This window comes from Drosophila gunungcola, unplaced genomic scaffold (genome assembly GCF_025200985.1).
Source record: "Drosophila gunungcola strain Sukarami unplaced genomic scaffold, Dgunungcola_SK_2 000117F, whole genome shotgun sequence".
Lineage (NCBI taxonomy): Eukaryota > Metazoa > Arthropoda > Insecta > Diptera > Drosophilidae > Drosophila > Drosophila gunungcola.
This window is the reverse complement of record NW_026453278.1, coordinates 28,115-49,572: the sequence shown is the minus strand read 5'-3', so window position 1 is coordinate 49,572 and position 21,458 is coordinate 28,115. Positions and strand designations below refer to the sequence as shown.

The following is a 21,458-nucleotide window of genomic DNA, read 5'->3' as shown; positions in this document are numbered from 1 at the left end:
CTAATGAAATAGAGAGCTTTTGGAATAATAAAAAAGTATTTTTATGCACATTAAATACACTTTTAAATATGAGATATATTTAAAGATAATGTTTGTTGCTATTAAGTCATAAGTTCCAATTCTTAAATATTTTTATTATTTATTTTGCAAGTGCAGTAAACAGCTTACATCCGACATTACTTACATTTTTTAAACTAAGTATTTACCGTTTAACAAATTATTTTAATTTGATTAAATAAAATGAGTTCGGATACCTTATACATACATGTTGAAAAGGCAGCTATGGAAAATTTTGGTTCTCCCATGTAAGCCTGCATTGGGAAAGCGTTAATCCCACCCGATCCGACCTGAACTGACCTAACCCATTAATTAGTTGACCGGCGGGAGGGGGGGCGGTGGGCGGGGTCACCACCATCAAGCGATTCGTTCATGCCCGGCGGATTAATTTCGGCGGCTGGTCCAATTATGGAACTGCTTTTTACATTTTTTTTTCCACCGGACTCATTTGCATTTACCAGCCGTCGACGGGTTTTTTGTTGTTGGACTGCCAGCAGATGGACAGATTTTCGGTTGCTGGTCAAAATAGTGGAGCCCGATGACGAAAGCAAGTTCAGCGAAGATGGAACACAGCGCAATCCGGCTGCTATAAAAGCTGTGCATCGCTTGGAGTGGATCATCAGTTGGCATCCAGCTTCCTCTTCAGCTACGTGAAGTTCCCAGTTTTCAAACCCCAAGCAAGAAACTTCCAAAAATGAAGGTGAGTCTTCCGAACAGTAGTGAAAAGAATATTCAGTTTCAAAAATGTTTTTTTTTACCTTAAAAAAAACATAATTAAATTCAAAAGGTTTTTTTTAATACTATTCTAAAATTAGTCCTACAATGGATATTTCTTTAATTAAATATTTTATTTTCAAATTTATAAAATCGTTTATCTTAAAGTCACTAAATTAAGAAATGTTATCTATCAAAGTCAAAGTTATTTAAGTTTAAAACATTTTATTTGTTATCCAAATGGTTTTAAAATCAATCAATTGAATTAAAGCCTTAACAAATTATAAAAATCATAAAATCAAAACTAAATCAAATTTTACAAATCTTAAAATCGAAGCTATAACGCAATATAAAAATCCCAATATCAAAGTTTTGACTTTGCAATATTATCTAAAATTAAACAAAAGACTTTTCCAAATGATTTTTTAAGCATATTTTCAACACAACAGACTTTTTGAATGGTTACAATTTTTGTTATTTGGTCCAGATCTTTGTGTGTCTCCTGGCTGCTTTGGTTGCCACCTCATCGGCTGGCTTCATCGGTGGATCCGGCGGTGGTGGTGGTGGCGGTGGCGGTGGCTACAGCTATGGCATCGGAGGCGGAGGCGCCGGTGGCCACCAGGAGGTGAAGACCATCCAGGTCATCCACCAGGAGGGTGGCGGCTACTCTGGCGGCGGCGGTCATGGCTATTCTGGCGGCCATGGAGGCTACTCTGGCGGCGGCCACCAGGAGGTGAAGGTCGTTAAGGTCATCCAACAGGAGGCTGGCGGTCATGGCGGTCATGGTGGCTATTCCGGCGGTCATGGCGGTCATGGTGGCTATTCCGGCGGTGGTCACCAGGAGGTGAAGGTCGTTAAGGTCATCCACGAGGAGGCACATGGACATGGTCATGCTGGCGGCGGTGGCTTCTCCGGCCATGGACACGGACATGGTGGCCATCAGGAGGTGAAATTGGTCAAGGTCATCCACGAGGAGGGCGGCCATGGCGGCCATGGACATGGCGGTTACTCTGGCGGTCATGGAGGTCACCAGGAGGTCAAGACTGTGAAAGTGATCCACCAGGAGGCTGGCGGTCATGGCGGCTACTCTGGCGGACATGGCGGGTACTCCGGCGGTCACGGAGGTCACGGAGTTCACCAAGAGGTCAAGACCGTGAAGGTCATCCATGAGGAGGGACACGCCCTGGGCGGCGGCGGCGGTTATGCCGGTGGCTTCTCCGGCCATTCGCACGGACATGGTGGCCACCAGGAGGTGAAGACCATCAAGGTCATCCACGAGGAGGGCGGTCACAGCCACGGCGGTCACGATCACGGTTACGCTCACGCTCACGCTCACGATCACGGTCACTCGCACGGTGGATTCGAAGAGGTCAAGACCATCCAGGTCATTCACGAGGAGGGCGGCCACGCCCCCAGCAACGAGTACCTGCCGCCCAGCAATGAGTACCTGCCCCCCGTGTCCGCTCCACAGCCCGGATATCTGCCCCCATCCTCCAGCTGGAAGTGAGTTGGAAATTCGATTTGATTCGATTTGATTCGATTTGATTCGATTTGATTCCACTCGATTCGAGCCATACTGATCCTTGAGTCTTGTTAATTAGTTTTAGGCCTCCTTTTTTTTCCTACCCATTTTTTTTTAATGTTGTACCCATATTACCTCACTCGTTGAACAAATATACCATCTGTAAATTATAAATTGTTTGACTTTTTGTTTGTCGTCTGGGATTGCTCACAGAAAAAAAAAAAACAGTTTAATGACCATGTAGTGATAACAGAAAAATAATCCCTAAGGGTTATATTTGCCAACTTAAAAAAAAAATCTTGATGTACCAAGGATGTAAATAATTTGCATAACTTCGTATTTTTTTCATAGTAAAGATAAGTAAATTAGAATTTGACTGCTTTCTACGATTTGGAATAAGTTCTTATTGTTATGACAATCACCTATAATTTAAAGATTTTATAAAAATCGATCGATGAAATCCCATACCTTTAAATTCGACTCCCAAAAGTTGACTTCCTTTTCTGTTTTTGATTAAAATAACAAATTAACGTGCCGTCAATCGTTTCCCATGGTTTCGAAACTGAATTTAAAACTACATTCTTTATGCCTGCGTTCGCTATTCATTCTTATTCCCTCGATTCACGGTTCGTTAAGCTGTGTGAATAAGCATTTTACCTATTATTCCACTTTCGATTCGGGCTTCAATTTCACTTTCAGCCCGATCGATCGTCCAAACATTACCATAACCATAGTCATCCAATTTAGCGGTAGCTCAACGACCTGTTCATCGCCGAGCTTATGTGTTTCATGAGCATACTTCGTATCCAATGGATTTATTTTGTGTATCTTAAAGTTTATTTTTAAGCTACGAAATTTGTTTTGTGTCTTGTGGAACACGTTGTAGTGTGATGTTGTGTCTTATGGATTATTTCGTGTTGTATTTTGTATATGTTTCGTATTTTGCGGATTATTTCAAATGATGTTGCTTAATATTTATCTTATGATATATGTTGATTTTTTTTTGTATGTTTGTATACAGAGAACAGCAGCACAACGATTTGAACATTATATACAAAATATTATTTGACATCGAACTTTATTAAACGTTTTTCCTTTTAGATGGTAAAATGTATAACGATTTGATGCTTTTTTTAATACAACAAAATATATTTAAAAAAAAAATTAATAACTTATAAAGTTCTATTATATTTTTGTTGTTTATGATGTTTAGTATAAGCATTTTAATCTCATTTGAAACATTTAATATTTGTATTATAATTAATAAACTTTTTGAATCATTTTGATAATAATATCTTGATTTAGATAAATATCAGGTACAATTTCAAATCATGAATACATTTTTCTCCATGAGTGTGCTCTATGTGCTCTGTTGTTTTTAAATTTAAACAACTTAATAAATAATTTATGGTTAGCAATGGATCTCTTTTTTGGAATTAGCTCCCGTTGAATTTTAATTTTTATTTATGTGGCCACATGTCCTGTCGCCGTCTTTTCCCCGTATTTTGTTCGATGCGATTGCTTTGGCCCACATATTGATGCAGAGGCAGTGGGCGTGGCGAGGAGGAGGTCACGCCCAGGGGAAATTCGCTGGTGGGTCTCCATTTCGAGGGTATCCAAGGTGTGTCGTAGTCCTGATATTTACTTTGGTATTTAGCCTCTGGCGCGATTCCTTGATAAATTCCTGGTGGGGCCATTCCCTTGGGATCCTGATGCACCTTGAGATTGAGCAGCAATTCACCATCGTCATCGATGAGATTGTACAACTGGACGCCCTTGGCCCCCCTCAGTGGGTGGGCTCTTTCCAATCGTACTTGCTGCTTGACCTTTGGCCTGGCAACGGGTTTTGGTCTCTGGCCAATAAACCGTGACGATCGATCCTGCAATTGCCGGAGAATATTCAGAGGCAGCAGTAAATCCGATTCGAAGGGCATGAAGCCACTGGCCCGCACTTTAATAATATTTCTCAGCACCGGTTGGTGGCCATAACTGTCAGTCAGGCCGAAAAGACTCAAAATCAAAAGGCCAAAAAGGCTCATCATGAAAATATAGTGCATTTTCCTGGCAGTTGTTAGCGCATTTCACACGAGGATCACTATTTAATTGAAGCACTTAAATAAAAAAACAAACAAATGGTTATTATTTTGACGAGACTGGAGCTAAAGAGCAGCGCGTTCTAGGCCCGTGTTGCACCAACTGAACGGACTTCAGAGACACGGATTGTCGGATCGGTTCAAGCCAAAGCCAGCTGACTGCGCTCGTAAAAGCGAATTAATTAGAGAAAATACCGTACGGTACACGCACAGTGGGGCAAAAGTTATGTGCATCAGAAATAAATTTGCTTAAATTGGTGAAAATATAAAATAAATGAAAACGTATATATAAGCATAGAATCCTTTAAAAGGATATTATTTAGCTTTCAAAAGATTTTTCAATTCAGAAAAATAAAATTAATAAGAACTTTGAAAGTAGTTTAAAGCAAATTTTTAACAAGTAAAAAAAAAAAAGGAAATTTTTGGCGTATAAGAAGTGCAATCTTACTAAACAATTTTTCAAGTTTTGTTTAAATTATAATTATTTAAACAATTAAAATAAAAAATATTTAAGTCACTTCAACTTAACTAAAATATAAGAAAAACGTATAAATTATCCACCAAATAGCTATATTCTACTCTACAAAATGTTGGCCCATGCTTAAAACTGTTACATTTTTTTCAAAATATTTTTCAATGCATATCAATTGATTTATCAAGTGTAATCAGTAAATATTAAATCAGGATTTTAAAAAATATATATTTCTTCTAAAATGTATTTCTAAATACTTTTATAATACACCGTGCCCCAACCACTATGTCATATATGTCCAACACTTTGAGTTGAAAATAAAAACATAACTGGCCAGGCCTGGACGTTTATTGTTTGGGGGCCTCTTGTTGTGGCTCTTTCTTCTATTATTTCCTCTATTATGTTGCGGGCAACACAAACTTATTAAAACATCAAGTGAGTCAGCGTGTGTGCTGTGAGTGTTGGCTTGTAGCTGATTTATGCTAGAGTAAATGAGAATAATTCTTTGAATGCCTTTTCTGAATTGACATCAAACTGGTTCACGCGTCGAGAGTTAGCCCATTACGGTGGCCATTAAAACATAACCCGTCCACTCTCGCTGCCACCGGTGACCCAAACAAAAAAAAAAACCCAACTAAACACACACATCTCCGGCTCATTAGCATTTAGACAAAAGACACCCGCATTGAAAGGAAAATAAACTCTCTATGCAGATGGAGATTAGCAAGCTGGAGAAGCGTGGATCAGAATTTTCCCTCGAGCCGGCTTTTGCAGTTGACAATTCAAGCGCTCGAAATGCTCCACTGATCACTCTCACTGCTCCACATTTGCATATGGGCAGTTCGGTACAGTGCGTGCCATAGATGTAGGAAACAAAAGCAGAAAGTCAACAGCAAAGTATAAATAAAAAAAAAATAATAAAAGGTACAACTATATATATAAAATTTGGGTATGCCTTAACAAAGGAATTAAAATTGTATGATAAATTTGTTTTGTTTTCAATTATCAGAATACACGAATATAAGTGAACTTATTTGTAAAACTTAAAAACAAAAATATTTTTCAATCATATATCATATCAAATATCATATCATATATTATTTTCCTTTTAAATATTGATTTGGAAAATGGCTTTACTCTTCCGAAACGCACTGTACGAATTCGTTATCACTGGAAACCCCAGCTAACGGTAGCTAAATCACAATCCCAGCTGCTTGACAAATTGTTTTCATTCACAAATTCATTCAATTTTGTATTTTTTATTTTATTTTATTTTATTTTATTTCTCATAGACGTAGACCTTTGCTTAAGCACTTAAATTAAGAACAAATAATTTGCAAAAAAAAAAGATTCATATGCATAGGTATATATAGGTAAATAAGAGGAGGGATATCTGTACAATTAGACTTAGACATAAAAGTAAAGCTAACTGACTAGAATTACGCTCAAAATTTGAAAGGGCTTATCAAGCTTAACTCTAAATGATTAAAATTCCGATTTTTGTTTTGTTTTTAACATTCTTTGGTCGTTAGTCCTCTGTTTTTTTTCCATAATATATATTTACATATACAAATACTGTTGCTTTAAATAATAAGTTAGGTTATTGATTAAGCTTTAGTCCAAAGTGATGTGAGGATTTGTGTAGGTGAAGCCATGGAACTGCTTCTGATCCATGGAGGCCAGTATCTCCTTATCGATGGGAGTGAGACGAACCCTTTCCCTGGTGAAGACCCTATCGAAATATTGCGTATCCAAGGGGTGTTTCTTTGGGAAAACAGATCAAGATCAATAGGATCCTACAAGTAAATCGCCCTCTCAGCACTTACCACTTGCGGCTTGAAGGGCGGCTCGATAAGCCGCTTTTCCAGTAATCCCCAGTCGATCGGGCGGAAGAATAAGTGATCGGCTATATCACCAGCTGGGCTATACTGCGAACCAATACGCTTCGTATAGTCCTTCTCCAGCAACTACCCATACAGAGTTTAATATATATATTTCATCTAGTTTTTAATTGTTTCAATTTATTTGATATTACCCCTTTGAGTATCCCTGTGGCCTCGGCGGAAATATAGACTGGGAACCATGGAATTTCATTGCAAATGGACCAAAAGAGCTCGTCCTCGTCGCAGCCACTAAATGGTGACTGTCCGATCAGCATTTCGTAAAGCAGCACACCAAACGACCACCAATCCACATTCTGATTGTACTTTTCACCCTGAATATGAGGAAGGAAAATATTAATAAATATGTTTAGAGATGTTGCAAACGGAAATTAAGGTATTTAGAAAATTATTTATGTCACAAATCATGACTCTTTAATTTCTTTTAATTGTTTGTTCTTTATAATTTGACTAGTCATTAAAATAACAAATGAAAGTACGAGTTTACATATTTAACAAACTAGGCAGCATTTAATTTTAATTTATTAATTTAAATTATTTTTATATATTCGATAAGTTGTTAGGAAATTATTTAATATATTCCCATCGAGATTAATACCGAAAATTATATATGAGCTTATGGCTTTTTTTTGAATTGTTATTTTGATTAAAACTAAATCTCTTATTTGAAGTGAAAATATAATTACCTTAATGATTTCGGGCGCCATATAATCGGGTGTGCCGCAAAAGCTATCGGCTGTTTTGTCCAAATAGATTTGCAATTTGCACATGCCAAAATCGGCAATTCGAACATGTCCCTCAAAATCCAGTAGGACATTATCCAGTTTGAGATCCCTTATGGTAATTCAAATGATTAATATGTTAAAAAAAATGCCTCATAGTTCAAAGACAATGCCCACCTATAGATAATGCCCTTTTTGTGCAGGAACTTGAGGCCCGAGATTATTTCGGCGCCATAAAATCTGGCCCGTTCTTCGGAGAAACGTCCGCTCTCCTGGATGTGGAACATGAGATCGCCGCCATTCAGATACTCCATAACAAAGAACAAGTGGCTCTGTGGAAGAACAGAATCAAAATATATACAAATGATTTAACATAAGAACAAGTGTACAATAAATAAGCAATTGATATAGAATCAAAAGATATACAAAAAATAAAACGACAATATTTAAAATATTAAAAATATAGCAAACGAAATAATGAATAATACACGAAAAAAATATCCAACGATTTAGAATTCGATTTAGAATCAAAAAATATAGCCATCGATTTAATATAAAAACAAGTATACAAAAATATAGCGAGCGATTTAGATCGAGAATAGGCGAGAGACTTATAGCGAGAATAAGCGAGAGATTGAGAGATCGTCCCCCAAAGTCATAAATAATTAAAATACCTTCTAATCGGTGTCAATGCAAGACGACTGCAGTTGCTGATTTTGCTGCTTTTGCTGATTTTGCTGTTCTGCAACAGAAGCAGATGCAAAATTGGGATTGAGAGAACACAAAACGGACGGACAGGCACCCTGATCTACATGATGTCCGATCGACGTCGTGTGCCCCAATCGATGGCCAGACCCCAGTGCACTAAATATAGCACGTTTTACCTTTCCTCTGGCTAAAAATAGCCAGCCGATCGATTGTTCTATATGATAAATATCGATCAAGAGAGCAGACACACCTTCGAGTGGTGACCCCCACCTGAGGATTGCCTCTAAATGAAAACTAAATATCTATCTATAAGAGTGTTTCAAGTGTTTCAAGTGTTTTTTGTTTTAAATATTATTAACTGGAGAATTTCTTATCAAAAGTAATTTTTAATATTAAGATTTGTTATACTACACGTAGCTGATTATTAAGATCAAACTAATTGTTGGTTGTGTAAAATATCAATATTAATACACAATTGTTGTGTTTACTTAGGGGTCATTGACCTATGTTGACCCTTCTCAAAGGTACTAAGCAAATGACTCAAATTTCAAATAATTTGTCTTTACCCAAGAAGTCTTTTTATTTAAAAGAATCCAACATTTTTGAGTCATGAAGTATAAACAAACAATTTATATACCGGTAGCTACTATTTAAAATTCAAATAACACAAGACTTGGTTAAAAACTGTAATTAATGGTTAAGATATATGCAATCCAAAACTTAAATTTAAAATTTAAGTGCGAACATAAATAGATACATATAAATTATATTTTAAATATTTATAGTTAAAAACTTACCTCCGTTTGGAAGGTGCAAAACAGATGACACAGATAGGGATGTTTGGTGCCCAGGGCCAGGACCTTGCGTTCAATTAGCGTCGAGTCCACATCATCGTCCTCCAGGACGACATCCTTTTTCAGGCACTTAATGGCATAGTAGTACGTCGTATCACGCAGCTCAGCCAGCAGAACCTGATTAAAGTCGATATTTAAATAGATTAGTCCAATGAATAGGAAAGCAAAGACACTAAACTCACCTTGCCGAAACTTCCCTTGCCGAGAACGGCCAGAAAGTGGAAATCATCTACCGAATAATTCTTAAATCTAGGTATTACTGTTGCTGGCGCAGTGAAACGTCCGGATTTTTGGAATTGTGAATATGTATATGATGTTTCTGTGCAATCGAGACAGCAAGATTCGTTGAGGTAGAGAAATAGATAGAGAAAGTCATGAAATAGAACGATTAATGTTAGTTAAACTCGTTAAGTATATATATTAGAAGAGTATGCGTTCGTTGATGAGTCGTTTCCGATAGTCACTTGAGTGGAATTTAGGGCTAAATATGTGGGGGCTTATGTAGTATGTCATTTATTTTCGGCATACCATGATCTTCGCTGGCCTCGATCTTGTAGGCTGGATTCAAACTGGGCGGTGTACTGGGTGAGTCACGGGCTTCTCGGGCTCCTAATTTGTTTGAATACATTAGTCACGGTCTACCACATTTTCATGATCTTCATGAAAATATCCTGTTTGGGTCTGATTTTGCTTAGAGATTTATTGGTCATTGCTGTATATTTAAATGTAAGAATTTACTATGTTTCTTAACTGATTTTTAATGATATTTCCTTAAAGACTTTTCGTTCTTGACTAACTATTTAAAAGTACGAATTTACTCTAGTTCTTTACATGATTTTAAATAATATTGCTGATTGATGCAAATTTTCTAAATAAGTATTATTATTTTTTAACTTAAATTCCGATAAAATATTTTTTTACACATACTAATTATAAGAAGAATGATTGAAAAAATTGCTAAGACAATAGTTTATATTTCATTGAAAGACTTTCAAATAAACACATCGATTTTTATGCTCAATGGAGTTTTCTAATCTTATACTAATTGTTATATTTTAAAAATCCTAAAAATGCATATGTTGAAGAGTTCTTCTTATATCCTCACCACATTTAATTAGCAACAAACGCATTCTAAATTCCGTTCGAGCAAAATCAGACCCATAAATTCGAGGCACAAATTATGAATATTATTTGGCCTCCAATCTACCCATTCCGCCTGTGATTTGTGCAGTTTGTCTGGTTTTTACCTCGCTTCACGTGGTTGAGTGCCTCGACGATGAGTTTCTGATTGACACCACATAAATTGGCCGTGAGCCGCTCGCATTTCTTGTGACAATTCACGTCACATTCTGGTTCGCCGCGTGTTTCGATTCGATTTTGGGCGTGAATGTGTGGATGGGCCCACGCATTTGTGGCATCGCATTGGAGGGGGAATTGATTGCAAACAAATTGTTATTAAATTTTGTTGCGGCAGGCTGCGAGGGTTACCCAATCAACTGTTGCGATTTATTGGCTACACGCTTTTTTGGCTCGAGCAAAATGTTTTCAGCTTGAGTATATACTAGCGAAAGCGTTTGGAAATTAAACTCATTTGTGTTTAAAGAACATGACTTATATTTTGGATAATACTTGACATGTGCAATCCGAAGAAATCATAAATAACTAGGAGTAGTAGGCAATTAAAGCAACTTCAAGATTATGTTGAGATATACGAATATTTACATTACGTTTTAATCAATTGTGCAAAATTAATCCTATACAAATTTAGCTTATTTATATTATTTATTTATTTTGTTTGTATAAATTAAGAAACTGCTTGTTATTCTCAAGAGTTTAAAAAATCTGTCTTTTTTTGGCTCAAGTGTTTAATTAAAAGTTAAATTGATGATAATGGCAAAAAATTGTAATCGCTTATTTTGAAAATGATTTTAACCAAAATAATTGAAGACAAAAATCATTATTGGTTTTTAAAGAACTTTGGTTATAAGGGTTTATCTTTATAATATCTTTCACAAAATGCATATTTCCCAAGGAAAAAATATGAGAAATAAGCTTAAAAATAGGATTTAAATAAAATAGACGATCTCAACATATATAAGAATGTTAAATAAATACTCAAAACCCGGAACATAAATTGCAAGAATAAATTGGCATCCAAAATTTTAAAACTCTGATTCCGATTGTTCCGATAAGCCCATCCAACTGATTATTGTTCTCAGTGCACCTAAATTGGTTTACAGACATGAATTTCCGCTGATTATTTCGGGTAGGAAGCATAAACAATGCGAGTTCGCAATTGTTTTTTCCTACTTTGATTGAATTTCCAATAAATAAGGCGGATGCCCGGATATCACGTATACGCAGTGTGGTGAAAATAAACTCAAAACAAATTGAATTGTACACGCTGTTGAAGAGAATTTTTATATAATCTGGGAATTGACTATAGTCCATAACTGCGTTGTTTTGTATGATTAAATCAACTGCAGGGGAATGTCTAAATACATATAGTATCTGTGCAGATATAGCCGAATATATCGTATATTCCCTAGCCGTATACTAAAGCTTTTTCTCTTTGTTGAGACAGACACGACGATGACCTAAACAATTTGTTTTCATTTGTTGTTCTGGCTAAAAGTAAAATGCCAACTTGTCGATTCCTACTCTTTATTCTTTTTGCCGCTTCTGGCAGCGGATCTCTAGCAAATTCTCGCAAAAACATCAAGGAAACACCAAACACAACGGAACAGTAATCAACGATAAAATTCTCGGCGAAAAATTACATAAAACACGAGTCGAGCGAAAGAAATAGGAAGTCGATTTGCAATATTCACTATCGCACAACATGAGTAACAATGCCAAATAAAAGCCAATAAACAAGATTGTGAATTCATAAATATCCCTTTTCTATGTGATATATCTAGAACGTATAGAAAGAGAGATATGACACAAAAATTTGATTGACGTAAAGGATATAATATTGATTTTTCATTAAAACCGACTTAAAAAATTATATTACACCTGTATAATTTTATAAGTCGGTTCTTAACTTTCACTATACAACATTATAAAGAAACTCAATTCCCAAATTTTGCAAGATATAAAAATATAACGGTAAAATTAAGATTGAAACAGTTGACAAAATGTAAAAAAAAAGAAAACTATATAAATTGGTAAAATTAAATAAGTGTCACCAATTCACAATTCAATTTCCATTATATTCAACAGTTCGCACTTTTGTTTTCATAAACTGCCATCGAAAATCACATCCACAAATTCTAGTAACCCAAAAACAATGTCCCACAAAAACAAAAAAAAGTGAAAAATTGCGCATTTCCAGCGCTTATTCAATAACTCACAATTTTCCTCCAGCTGCAGGTCGTTGAACCCGTCTCATTGTTCAGCGAACAATGATTTCGAGTATTTTCACTTCCTAGTTAACGCTTTGAGTTCGGATGCATTACTATGCCACCGACTAGCCGAAAGTATATTCTTATAGCCGGGCCATCGTTTTGCCCGGATGATATACTAGCTATTGATCGTTATGACTATGTTTACTTCTCTGTGCCTCTATTTTTCATTTTCCCCGAATTGTTTGCATGCCTGAGGCTAGCTGCTATCTATATCTTATATCTCATATCTGTAGATCGGTGTTTTTGTGAAAACGAAAGCATTCCGAAATGCCTGGCATAGTCAGTAAGTCGAAAGCTCTTTTTTTTTGATCCGGACACGTGCCGCACTCAAGTGAACATTGGGAAAAACGGGGAAGGGGAATGTTTGGATGTACACAGAGAAAAAACGATACAATTACTTTCAAAATAATGGCACAAAAAATAAGATTCAAGTCTCAAGATAGAATTCATTTAAAAGCCAACAGGTTGTAATTATGACAGTTGACTTAAAACTTTATATTTGAATGTAAATCATATTCAATTAATAATATCAATATTTGAATCTTTTTAAAGAATATGGCGTTTAATTAAGCCGTTTTGCAATTGATCTCAAATGCTGATACTTTAAATGAAATTTTAATTATTGAAAATAATGAATTAAGTCGTTGACAATTTTAAAATCTACCAGTTTATTATAATTATATATTTAACATATTACTAATTCAAATTTATAAAATTTTTTTTTTACAAAGGCCTAAATATATGTTTTTTTTTAAACCATTTTTGTTTTTAAAAACACTTTAAGTTTTCGATGAAAAAAAAAGATTATTTTATAAAAAAAACAACTATTAAATAGGCTTTTAAAAGACTTTTTAAAATTGTATATTATAGGAAACTGGTTAAAGTTATTGATTTTGAACAAATACATTCTTTTTGATATAAGAAAGTTATGATTGCAGTGATTTTTCTCGGTGTATTGTACTGATCTGTCCGCTGTCTTTTTGTGGAGATCGCGAAAATTGCGCAAATCGCGAAAATCGGGATGCGGAGGCCTTACCTAGCATCTTCTTGGGACTGGAGGGCGCGGTGCCGCCTTCGAAGCCGGAATCGTTGCTGCACGTGCTCATCCGGATGATGGAGGGTGAGCTGCCGGCGGATGTGCCACCGCCGGAAACGCTTAGTGTTCCGGCATTCGAGCCGGCGGAACTGGGCGAGTCGACCACCGTTAGCGAGCCGGAGTCCGCTTTTCGCGCAGAGGCGGCGCCGGCATTGGAGGGCGTGTCCCTGGTCCGCTCGAGATCCTCGGAACTGGCGCTGCTGCTCGTGGAGCTGCACTCCTCGCCGCCGCTCTCGTCGTCGCTCTCCTCCTCCTCCAGGGAGCCGCCGCTGCCCTCCTCGCTGCCGCTCTCATCGTCCGTGTTCTCGTCCGAGTAGACGATCTTCTCCCGCTTCCACAGTGGGCGTGGCGTGGCCACCAGCGGATAGCGCGGCGCCTCCTCCTTCACATAACACTTGTTGGTCGTGTCGATTTTGATCTTCTTGTGCGGATCGAAGCGCGGCGCTGCGGCGGCGGCGGCGGCTTTCGCCTTCTGCTTCTTCTTCTCCTTGCGCTGCTTCTTCTTCATGCTGGCGCTCAAATTGGCACAACCGTCAACACTGGAATAATCGTCGGAACTGTCGCTATTGCCGTCGCTGTCGTCGTCTTGGCTATTTTCCGCCGACGAGGGTATATAGTCCTCTTCTAGATCGGCATCAACGTCTCGCAGATACTGTGCCAAATTCGATACTGTTGCAAACTTTGATAAATTATTGCCGACGCCTTCGCCGCAGCTGTTGTTGCTGTTGATCGCAGCAGCAGTGGCAGCAGCAGCAGCAGCAGCAGCAACATTAACATCAGCAACACCAATTGTTATCGTTGTGGGCGTTGTGGTTGCATCGCCTGTTGCCGCCGGCGATGACGCATTTGTGGCCTGTTGCCGCTGTTGCTGCTGTTGCTGTTGCTGCTCATGTTGCTGTTGCACTTGCAATTGCAATGCTTGTTGCTTGTTCGGCGATGTTTTGGCCGCCTTTGTGGGGGCCAGGCATATAAATTGGCCGGCATTGATTGGGGTCACATTGCTCTCAGACAAATCTGTTACATTTTCTGTTGCTGTTGCTGCTGCTGTTGCTGCTGGCGTTGCAGCTTTCTTTTTGCCAACATTTGTTTTGCCGGCACTTTTTGGCTTTGTCGTTTTCGGTGATTGCACCTTTGACTTGGCCGTTGGTGATTGCTCAGCAGCGGCTTCCGTCAATTTCGTTTTGGTTTCCGTTTGTGGCACCAATGTTGTTGCTGCCGTGTCGAACAGTTGCTGCTGCTGCTGCTGCTGATGCTGCTCCCGTTGCTGTTGTTCCTTGTGCGTTGTTTTATTTATTTTCGTTTCGACTGCGGCTGCCGCTGCCGTTGCCTGTTGTTGTTCAGGTGACTTGGCCGGCTGCCCGCTATTTATTTTTGGCCCTGCTGTTTCGTTCAATTTTGATTTGCCTGTTGCTGTTGCTGCTGTTGATGTTGCTGTTGCTGTTGTCATGGCTACGGCGTTGCCAGATTGCGTAGCCCCAGCAACAGTTGTTGTTGTTGCTGTCGGTGTTGTCAGGTTAATCTTTGCTGTTGTTGTCTTTGGTGCTGCTGTTGTCTTTGATGTTGCTGGTATTGATTTGACTTCATCTGTTGCTGCTTTGGCTTGTGATGTTGCTTGCATGTCAGGCTTTGTTTGCGGTGTTGCTGGTGTGTCAATTTTTGCCTGTGATGTTGCTGCTTTGATTTGCGGCGTTGTTGGAGTATCAACTTTTGTTTGTGGGGTTGTCGATGCAGCTGCCTTAACTTGTGGTACTTGTGGTGAATCTTTTGTTGGTGTTTCGACTTTTATTTGCGGTGTCATTGGTGAATCTTTTACTGGTGTTTCAACTTTATTTGTTGGTGAAGCTTTTGTAACTTTTTCCGCAATGATTTTTGGTGTCGAAGGTGAAGGCGTTGTTGGTGTATCTGGTTTTGATTGCGGTGCTGCTGCCTTCCTTGTTGGTTGTTCCACTTTTAGCTGTAGTGCTGCCTCCTTAGTTTTTGGTGGCGTTCCTACCTTACTTTGTGGTGTTTTTGGTGAAACTTTGGTCGGCACTGCAGCTGTCGTTTAGTTGCTGTTGTTGCCTTGGCTTCCTCGGTTTTTATTAAGTTTGGCAAGTCATTCTTAGATATTGCTGTCATTGTTGGTTTCGACTTGATGTCATCTACTGTGACTATTGTTGGTGTAACTTGTGGTGAATCAGTACGACTATTGTTTAAATTATCGCTTGTTTCTGCTTTCTTTACCGTTGGTGTAAGTGGTATTGAGGGTACCTTTTGTATTGCTGTTTTGCCACCAGTTGTTGTTGATGTCACCGTTGATGGCGTTGTCTTCAGCTCAATGAGAATTTCGGACTTGAGTTTGGGTGTGGTCGGTGTCTTTATTTCTGTTTTAACTTCCTTGGGCGTTGTGGGCGATTTGGGCGCTTCCTCCTCCAGGAGCTGCTCATTGAAGACCTTCTTGCGATTGCTCATGTAGAGCGTTTCCCTGGATCCAATTTGCGACCAAAAGTCCTCACCGCTTTCCGATTTTTGGATAGCCTTACGTATTGGCTTGGGCGTGGCCACGCCCTCGACTTTGGCCTCTGGCTTGGGTTGTTGTTGCTGTTTCTGTTGCAGTTTTTGCTGTTGCTGCTGTTGCTGCTTAGCCAGATGATTCTGTTGCTCTATGACTGCCTCATCAAAGGTGAAAATCTGCGCCTCACTCACATGTTTCTCTTTATTGTTATTGGCCTTCTTTAGGGGCGATGTCTTGGTCGTTTTGGGAGCTGCCCGCATGAATCCCTCGGGCAGCGACGACTGATCCTCCTGATTCTCCTCCTTGGGCACTGTCTTTTTCTTGGGCAACTTGAAGACCTTGTGTATCTGGTGATGCTCCTCCACCGTCTCCACATTCACGGTGAACTTCGGCTTAGGACTGGGACTTGGGGTGGAACTCGAACCGGAACCGGATACGGAAACCAAAGGCTGCACCAGTAGGGATTCTTCGTTCAACTCCAAAACACTGGGCATATGATCCACTGGCTGGACTTGAGGCGCGTTTTCAATCTCCACCATGGCGGTGATTTTGTGGCGCAATTTCTTGCTTTTCTTCGAACGTCTTTTGGATCTTTCCTTGAGTTCGTCATCGTTTGTGGTGGTGCTGTCGTGACTGGATCTTCGCTCCAGATGGATCAACTGAAAGGTTCCCGAGTTCGATTTCTGCAACTTATTCAGTATTTCCTGTTCCTGTTCTTGAATGATGGAAGCTCGACGCCTCAGCTCACCGGCATTTAGATCATCATCGATTTTATCCGACGAGATATCCTCGCAAATGTCATGAAATGTGGGACATTGCACCAGGCTCAATCTGCGAATGGTCTCCTGCATTTCCTCCAGATCCTCCTGTTCCTGTTTATCCGAGTCCTCCTTGTCCTGCTCCTCCATCTTCTTCTCCTTTTCCGCCCTTTCCCTCTTGGGATCTATCTCAACTTCCTGCGTTTTCTGAGCACTTTGTGGTTGAGTTAGCTGCTGAATTCTGGCCTGGTTGAAACTGGGCTGCTCCTCCTTTTCATCTCTTATGTAGAATCTTTCGCGTAGCAATTCGCCCGGTGACTTTTTATTGCTTGTGGCCGGAAAAGCGGCCAATTCTTCGGCCAATTTTTGGCGCCAACTCAAACTGGGCTCCGCGGCGGGTGGCAAGTCGCGGAATTGATGTTCCTGCACCGGTTCCTTTTTGGGACTCTCGGCACTGCGATCCTTGCTACGTCTTCGTATGGTTGACAGTCTGACCACGGGTCGATTTCTCTTGATGGTTGACCTGCGATGGGGTCGACTCTCGGCATTGGGATCGCCCATTTCCGACTGGGTTTCCTTGGCTGATGGTTTCTCCTCCTGCTGCTGCTGCTTTGGTACCACCTCCTCCATGACCACCTGTTCCTTTTCCCTTTCCTTTTCCTCCCTGGGTGTTACACCACCCCGTCGATAACGAGAGGAACTCACATCGATATCCGCCGTATTGATGGCAATCGGTCTAGCCGGTATATACCGACTACTGGTACCCGTTGAACTATAACTGGGCGTGGTCACCGAGGAGCTACTGTATTTCGGCGAATTGATTCTGGTCAGGGGCATCAGGCTGCTGTGACCACTGTGCCTGCCCGCCTCCGTGATCGTGGTCAACTTCGGTTGGTATCTAGAGCCCAGGCCGTGAAGTGAACTACTTCCAGCGGAACTGCCGCTGGAATAGCTACTGGGCGATCGCGGCGAGGAGGGACTCAAGGGCACCATATAGCTGGCCGGATACGAGCGATTGTAGCTGGATGTGTAGCTCGATCCGGCCGAGGAGCCCAGACCCAGGCCCGTATTGAGGCCCAAACCGGAGCTGTAGTACGGCGAATACAGCTGGCTGCTGCCGCCACTATAGTAATAGTTCGTCGAGTCCGAATACAGGGGCATCTTGGCGCAGGCACTCACAAACAAAACCAAACAAAAAAAAAAGTTATCGTCACACAACACACGAACAAAATGGTTCTTTTCGTTTTTTGTTTTCCTATTTCCGGCGCTTTTCCGCTGCTCTTAGCCTTATTATTTCCTTCGGTTCGTTTAGGCGCTCATATTTTAATCCTAATTACGCTGTTTTTAGATGGGCACATATATATATATTTCTAAATGGCACAGTCGCAGTTGGTTTCAAAACAATAATTCTATCAAACTATATCATATTGTTTTTCCTTCATATATTTGTTATCGATAGTGCATCTTTATTGCTAATTAATTAGTTTAATGACAATCTTAATCAAAATTATTTATTTAGAACTGTTTAATCATATTTGATATTAATATTTGTCCAAAAGATATATATTATTGTGTCATTAAAAAAATTGTAACAAGTGATTTAAGGCAAATAACAAAATAAATATTGCAATAATATTACGAGATAAAAAACGTTTCATTCAATTTTAAGTGGGGGAAAGTAGCATGTTAACCTTATATCAAAATTCTAGATATTGTTAATTATTGGGCAAGATTATAAATTGCACCTGGATACCGATTTGTCAGTTGCGAAACGCACTGTACTTCCCGGCCATTTGTCTATCGTTAACTAAATAAACCGATCCAATTGCCGATCGTTATAGTTCCAATTCGATTTCCGGCTAAGCTAACTTAATGTTGCTCTGTTTTGGCCGTTTGGCCCGTGTCAATAACTCAATTTAATTGCAAGTGCGGTATTTAACAAGGCTAATCCCACACTCGCTTGGGCAACGTGATAAATTTAGATTGGGAACGGGCAAAGATTCGCCCATAAATTCGATGGCACTTCAGTTGATTCTTCACAGGTTAACGCTTGCTTGAAATATGTATTTTCGGGGCTGCCGCATATATGTATGTATAGTGTACACATATACGGATTTACATATATCGCCCTCCGACACTGCCGCAGTTTAATTATACAATTTTTAGAGATTTCAAAACGGTTGTCATAATGCGCCAGCATTTGGCAATACCGAAGTCACATTAATTATAGCCTAATTGGCCCAAAGGTTTAATTTACCATGATCGAGCGAACAGTCCGATCGAAAAGAAATCAAAATAGCCAAATGTCTTGCAGATTTCCGCGTTTATTTTAATCAATTAAAAATGGGAAATTTATTAAATACTTTCAATTCGATTAAGGAAATAATTGAAATTAATGCTGATTAAAAAATACTGTCTGTGAATTGAGTTGTTATTTAAAATATTGATCAATTCAAAACTATTGAGAAAGTTCTTTTGTGCGAACAATAGTATTTTTTCTTATTAAGGAAAAATATTAAATCGTTTCATTTTGATTGGGAAATAAATTGATTAAATAAGGGAAATAAATATGCCTTTACACAACTTTCTAAAACGTATGTCCAAATTTAAATTATCAGTTTTTCAGAATTGTTTTAAAAAGAAAGCTCTTTCTAAATAACTAATTTGTTCAATATTGCAGCACTCTATTAAACAAATTAATGGTATTAGCCCGAAAGATCTAAACTTTGATGGAAAATAAAATCGTACATAAAATAGATTGATAGTCATTTATATTGCTTTGAAAACTGAAAGCAACACGAATTGTTTATTCAAATATATAAACGAAGATGTTCCAGCGAATTGTTATAATTTCAAAAAATCCTATCCATTTGTGTAAGTCCGGAAATAGAACCCTTGGAAGCGAATTAAAATTGAATTGTCATTGGTTGAAGGTCAGCTGGAATCGATGGCTTTTCAATTATTTCAATGGACTTTTCTCGCTCGATATATGTTTATTATTGGCATTTGCCTTTGCCCACATGTGCCATATAGAAATAGATATATAATCCGATGTAGGAGATAAATTTTTTCGCATGACGTAAGCGCTCACGAGTCGTTGTCTGCGATTTTCCTTAGCGCTTTTCCACGCATAAATTGCTGACAGCTTTGTATTTTTTTTTGTTGTGTACCGTGTACCGTTTTATAATTATATTATTATATTATTAGCCACTTCAAACGCAAGGTGCGTGATTTTTATTGTTGTGAATATTCCTTTTTTTGAATACTTTCTGGTGTAATATTAAGTTTGTTATGGTTTTGTACCGTCAAAAGCGCGACAGAAAAAAAATAAGGAGCTAACTCGACGTGGCGAACGCATTAACGGAAACTACTGAAATGTGAAAGGCAGCGCAGAAATTTTTCAATTCCGATTCCTGAACTCACAAACACACAAGCACACACACACGTCGATTTTCACGGGAAAATTCGAAGTCCATCTGTGTGAGAGAGAGGCTAACTTGGCAGCAGTATCTGCGTATATCTTGTATCTGTATCTTGTGTTTTCTGCATCTGTATCCGTGTTGAGGCACAGGCCCAGATCACCATCTTCCTCTTCATTCAATTATCTCAACGTGTCTGCCAATTTCGAAATATGCCCCTCAGAATTTTCAACACACACACACTCACACACTCACATTTAGTGCCATAAATTTCACACGAAGACGAGCGGTTTTTCGAATTTCGAAAAAGCATCAAAAACACTTTTGACGTGTTTGAAAATACTGTTCATCGTTTTTGCACATCGAAAGTAAAAGCGAAAAACGCGAAAGAGCGGAAAACTCATTTGGGAGATAAATCAGGAAAATTGAGAGAATAGAGAAAAACGGACTGTCATAAAATATGCGAAACAATTAACTAAAATAAGTGTTGGGAAAATATTTCTCACTTGTTCGCTACAAAAAAAGTAAGATCTATCATTAGACCATTTTTACAAGACATTAAACACAGGGTAAGGTGGAAATATGCAAATCAAGCAGAGGTACTGAGATCTTTGTGTAGTGGAAGAATTAACTTAAATAAAGTTTGTTGTAAAATACATTAAACAAATTCAAAGTCTAACTCCCTAGAAAGAACAAACAAATTCTTCCTTTAGATATGACACAAATGCCATTAAAAACAATATGCAAATACATAGAAAATAAAGGAAATGGCAAGTGTGTAATAAATTTAAAGATCCATTTTTACAAACCTACTTAAATGCAATAATAAGGCAAATGGTAAGTAAAACAGTAAACTTTTCGCAAGCAAATAAATACAATTCAAACCGAGGAAAAAAATAACTCAATTGGGAGGCCCAATAAAGTAGACAGAAAGAGGGAACGAGAAATGTGGCAATGCTGTCATAAAATGTGTGACCAATTAATTGTCACTAAAATGTGTATAACTCATAAATTAAACAAATTAGGCAAGTGTAATCAAACATCAAAGTGTTCATTTATGCGACGAGTTAGGTCTAACAAATCCGAATGCTCTAGATTAGACAAAGTGATGAATAAAGACAAGTAATTAAAACTTATTTTTATAAAATATACATTAAAGAAGTAAAAACAAAATAAAGGGTATCAAAAGTATTTAAGATTTGTATACATCTTTACAATGATCATAATGAAAACTAAAA

At 38.5% G+C, this 21,458-nt stretch overlaps 3 protein-coding genes and 1 long non-coding RNA gene across 7 annotated transcripts; 1 reads left to right on the top strand and 3 right to left on the bottom strand.

Moving 5' to 3' along the window:
• The first annotated feature begins 601 nt into the window (after positions 1-601).
• On the top strand, positions 602-2,467 carry LOC128265387 (uncharacterized). Of its 4 annotated transcripts, none has more exons than XM_053001367.1 (3): positions 602-757; positions 1,259-1,571; positions 1,896-2,467. In XM_053001367.1, exons 1-3 carry the CDS (start codon positions 752-754, stop codon positions 2,276-2,278), a joined length of 702 nt encoding a protein of 233 aa, XP_052857327.1. In that variant the 5' UTR covers positions 602-751; the 3' UTR covers positions 2,279-2,467. The 4 variants fall into 4 exon arrangements, with proteins under 4 accessions (XP_052857327.1, XP_052857326.1, XP_052857325.1 ...); XM_053001366.1 differs by having other exon boundaries at positions 1,259-1,615; positions 1,916-2,467; XM_053001365.1 differs by having other exon boundaries at positions 1,259-1,807; positions 1,916-2,467.
• Positions 2,468-3,568: 1,101 nt separating this feature from the next.
• Positions 3,569-4,504, bottom strand: LOC128265383 (uncharacterized). Its single transcript, XM_053001357.1, has one exon. It carries the CDS (start codon positions 4,348-4,350, stop codon positions 3,754-3,756), a length of 597 nt encoding a protein of 198 aa, XP_052857317.1. The 5' UTR covers positions 4,351-4,504; the 3' UTR covers positions 3,569-3,753.
• A 1,851-nt stretch (positions 4,505-6,355) lies between these two features.
• LOC128265382 (probable serine/threonine-protein kinase DDB_G0282963) lies at positions 6,356-20,450 on the bottom strand. The gene is given in 10 exon segments (XM_053001356.1): positions 6,356-6,622; positions 6,685-6,825; positions 6,894-7,073; positions 7,446-7,593; positions 7,659-7,813; positions 8,987-9,160; positions 9,226-9,362; positions 13,490-15,592; positions 15,595-18,139; positions 20,105-20,450. Coding segments are annotated over 9 exon segments (5,556 nt in total). The 5' UTR covers positions 17,963-18,139; positions 20,105-20,450; the 3' UTR covers positions 6,356-6,472.
• On the bottom strand, positions 9,617-12,858 carry LOC128265384 (uncharacterized). The gene is made up of 3 exons (XR_008268856.1): positions 12,400-12,858; positions 10,291-10,392; positions 9,617-9,652 (listed from the first exon to the last, which is right to left on the bottom strand). It is a non-coding gene; the product is annotated as an uncharacterized LOC128265384 (long non-coding RNA).
• Positions 20,451-21,458: the final 1,008 nt, after the last annotated feature.

What these genes read in the sequence shown, in the direction of transcription:
- LOC128265383 (XM_053001357.1), bottom strand. Translation starts at nt 4,350, where the DNA reads ATGCACTATATTTTCATGATGAGCCTTTTTGGCCTTTTGATTTTGAGT.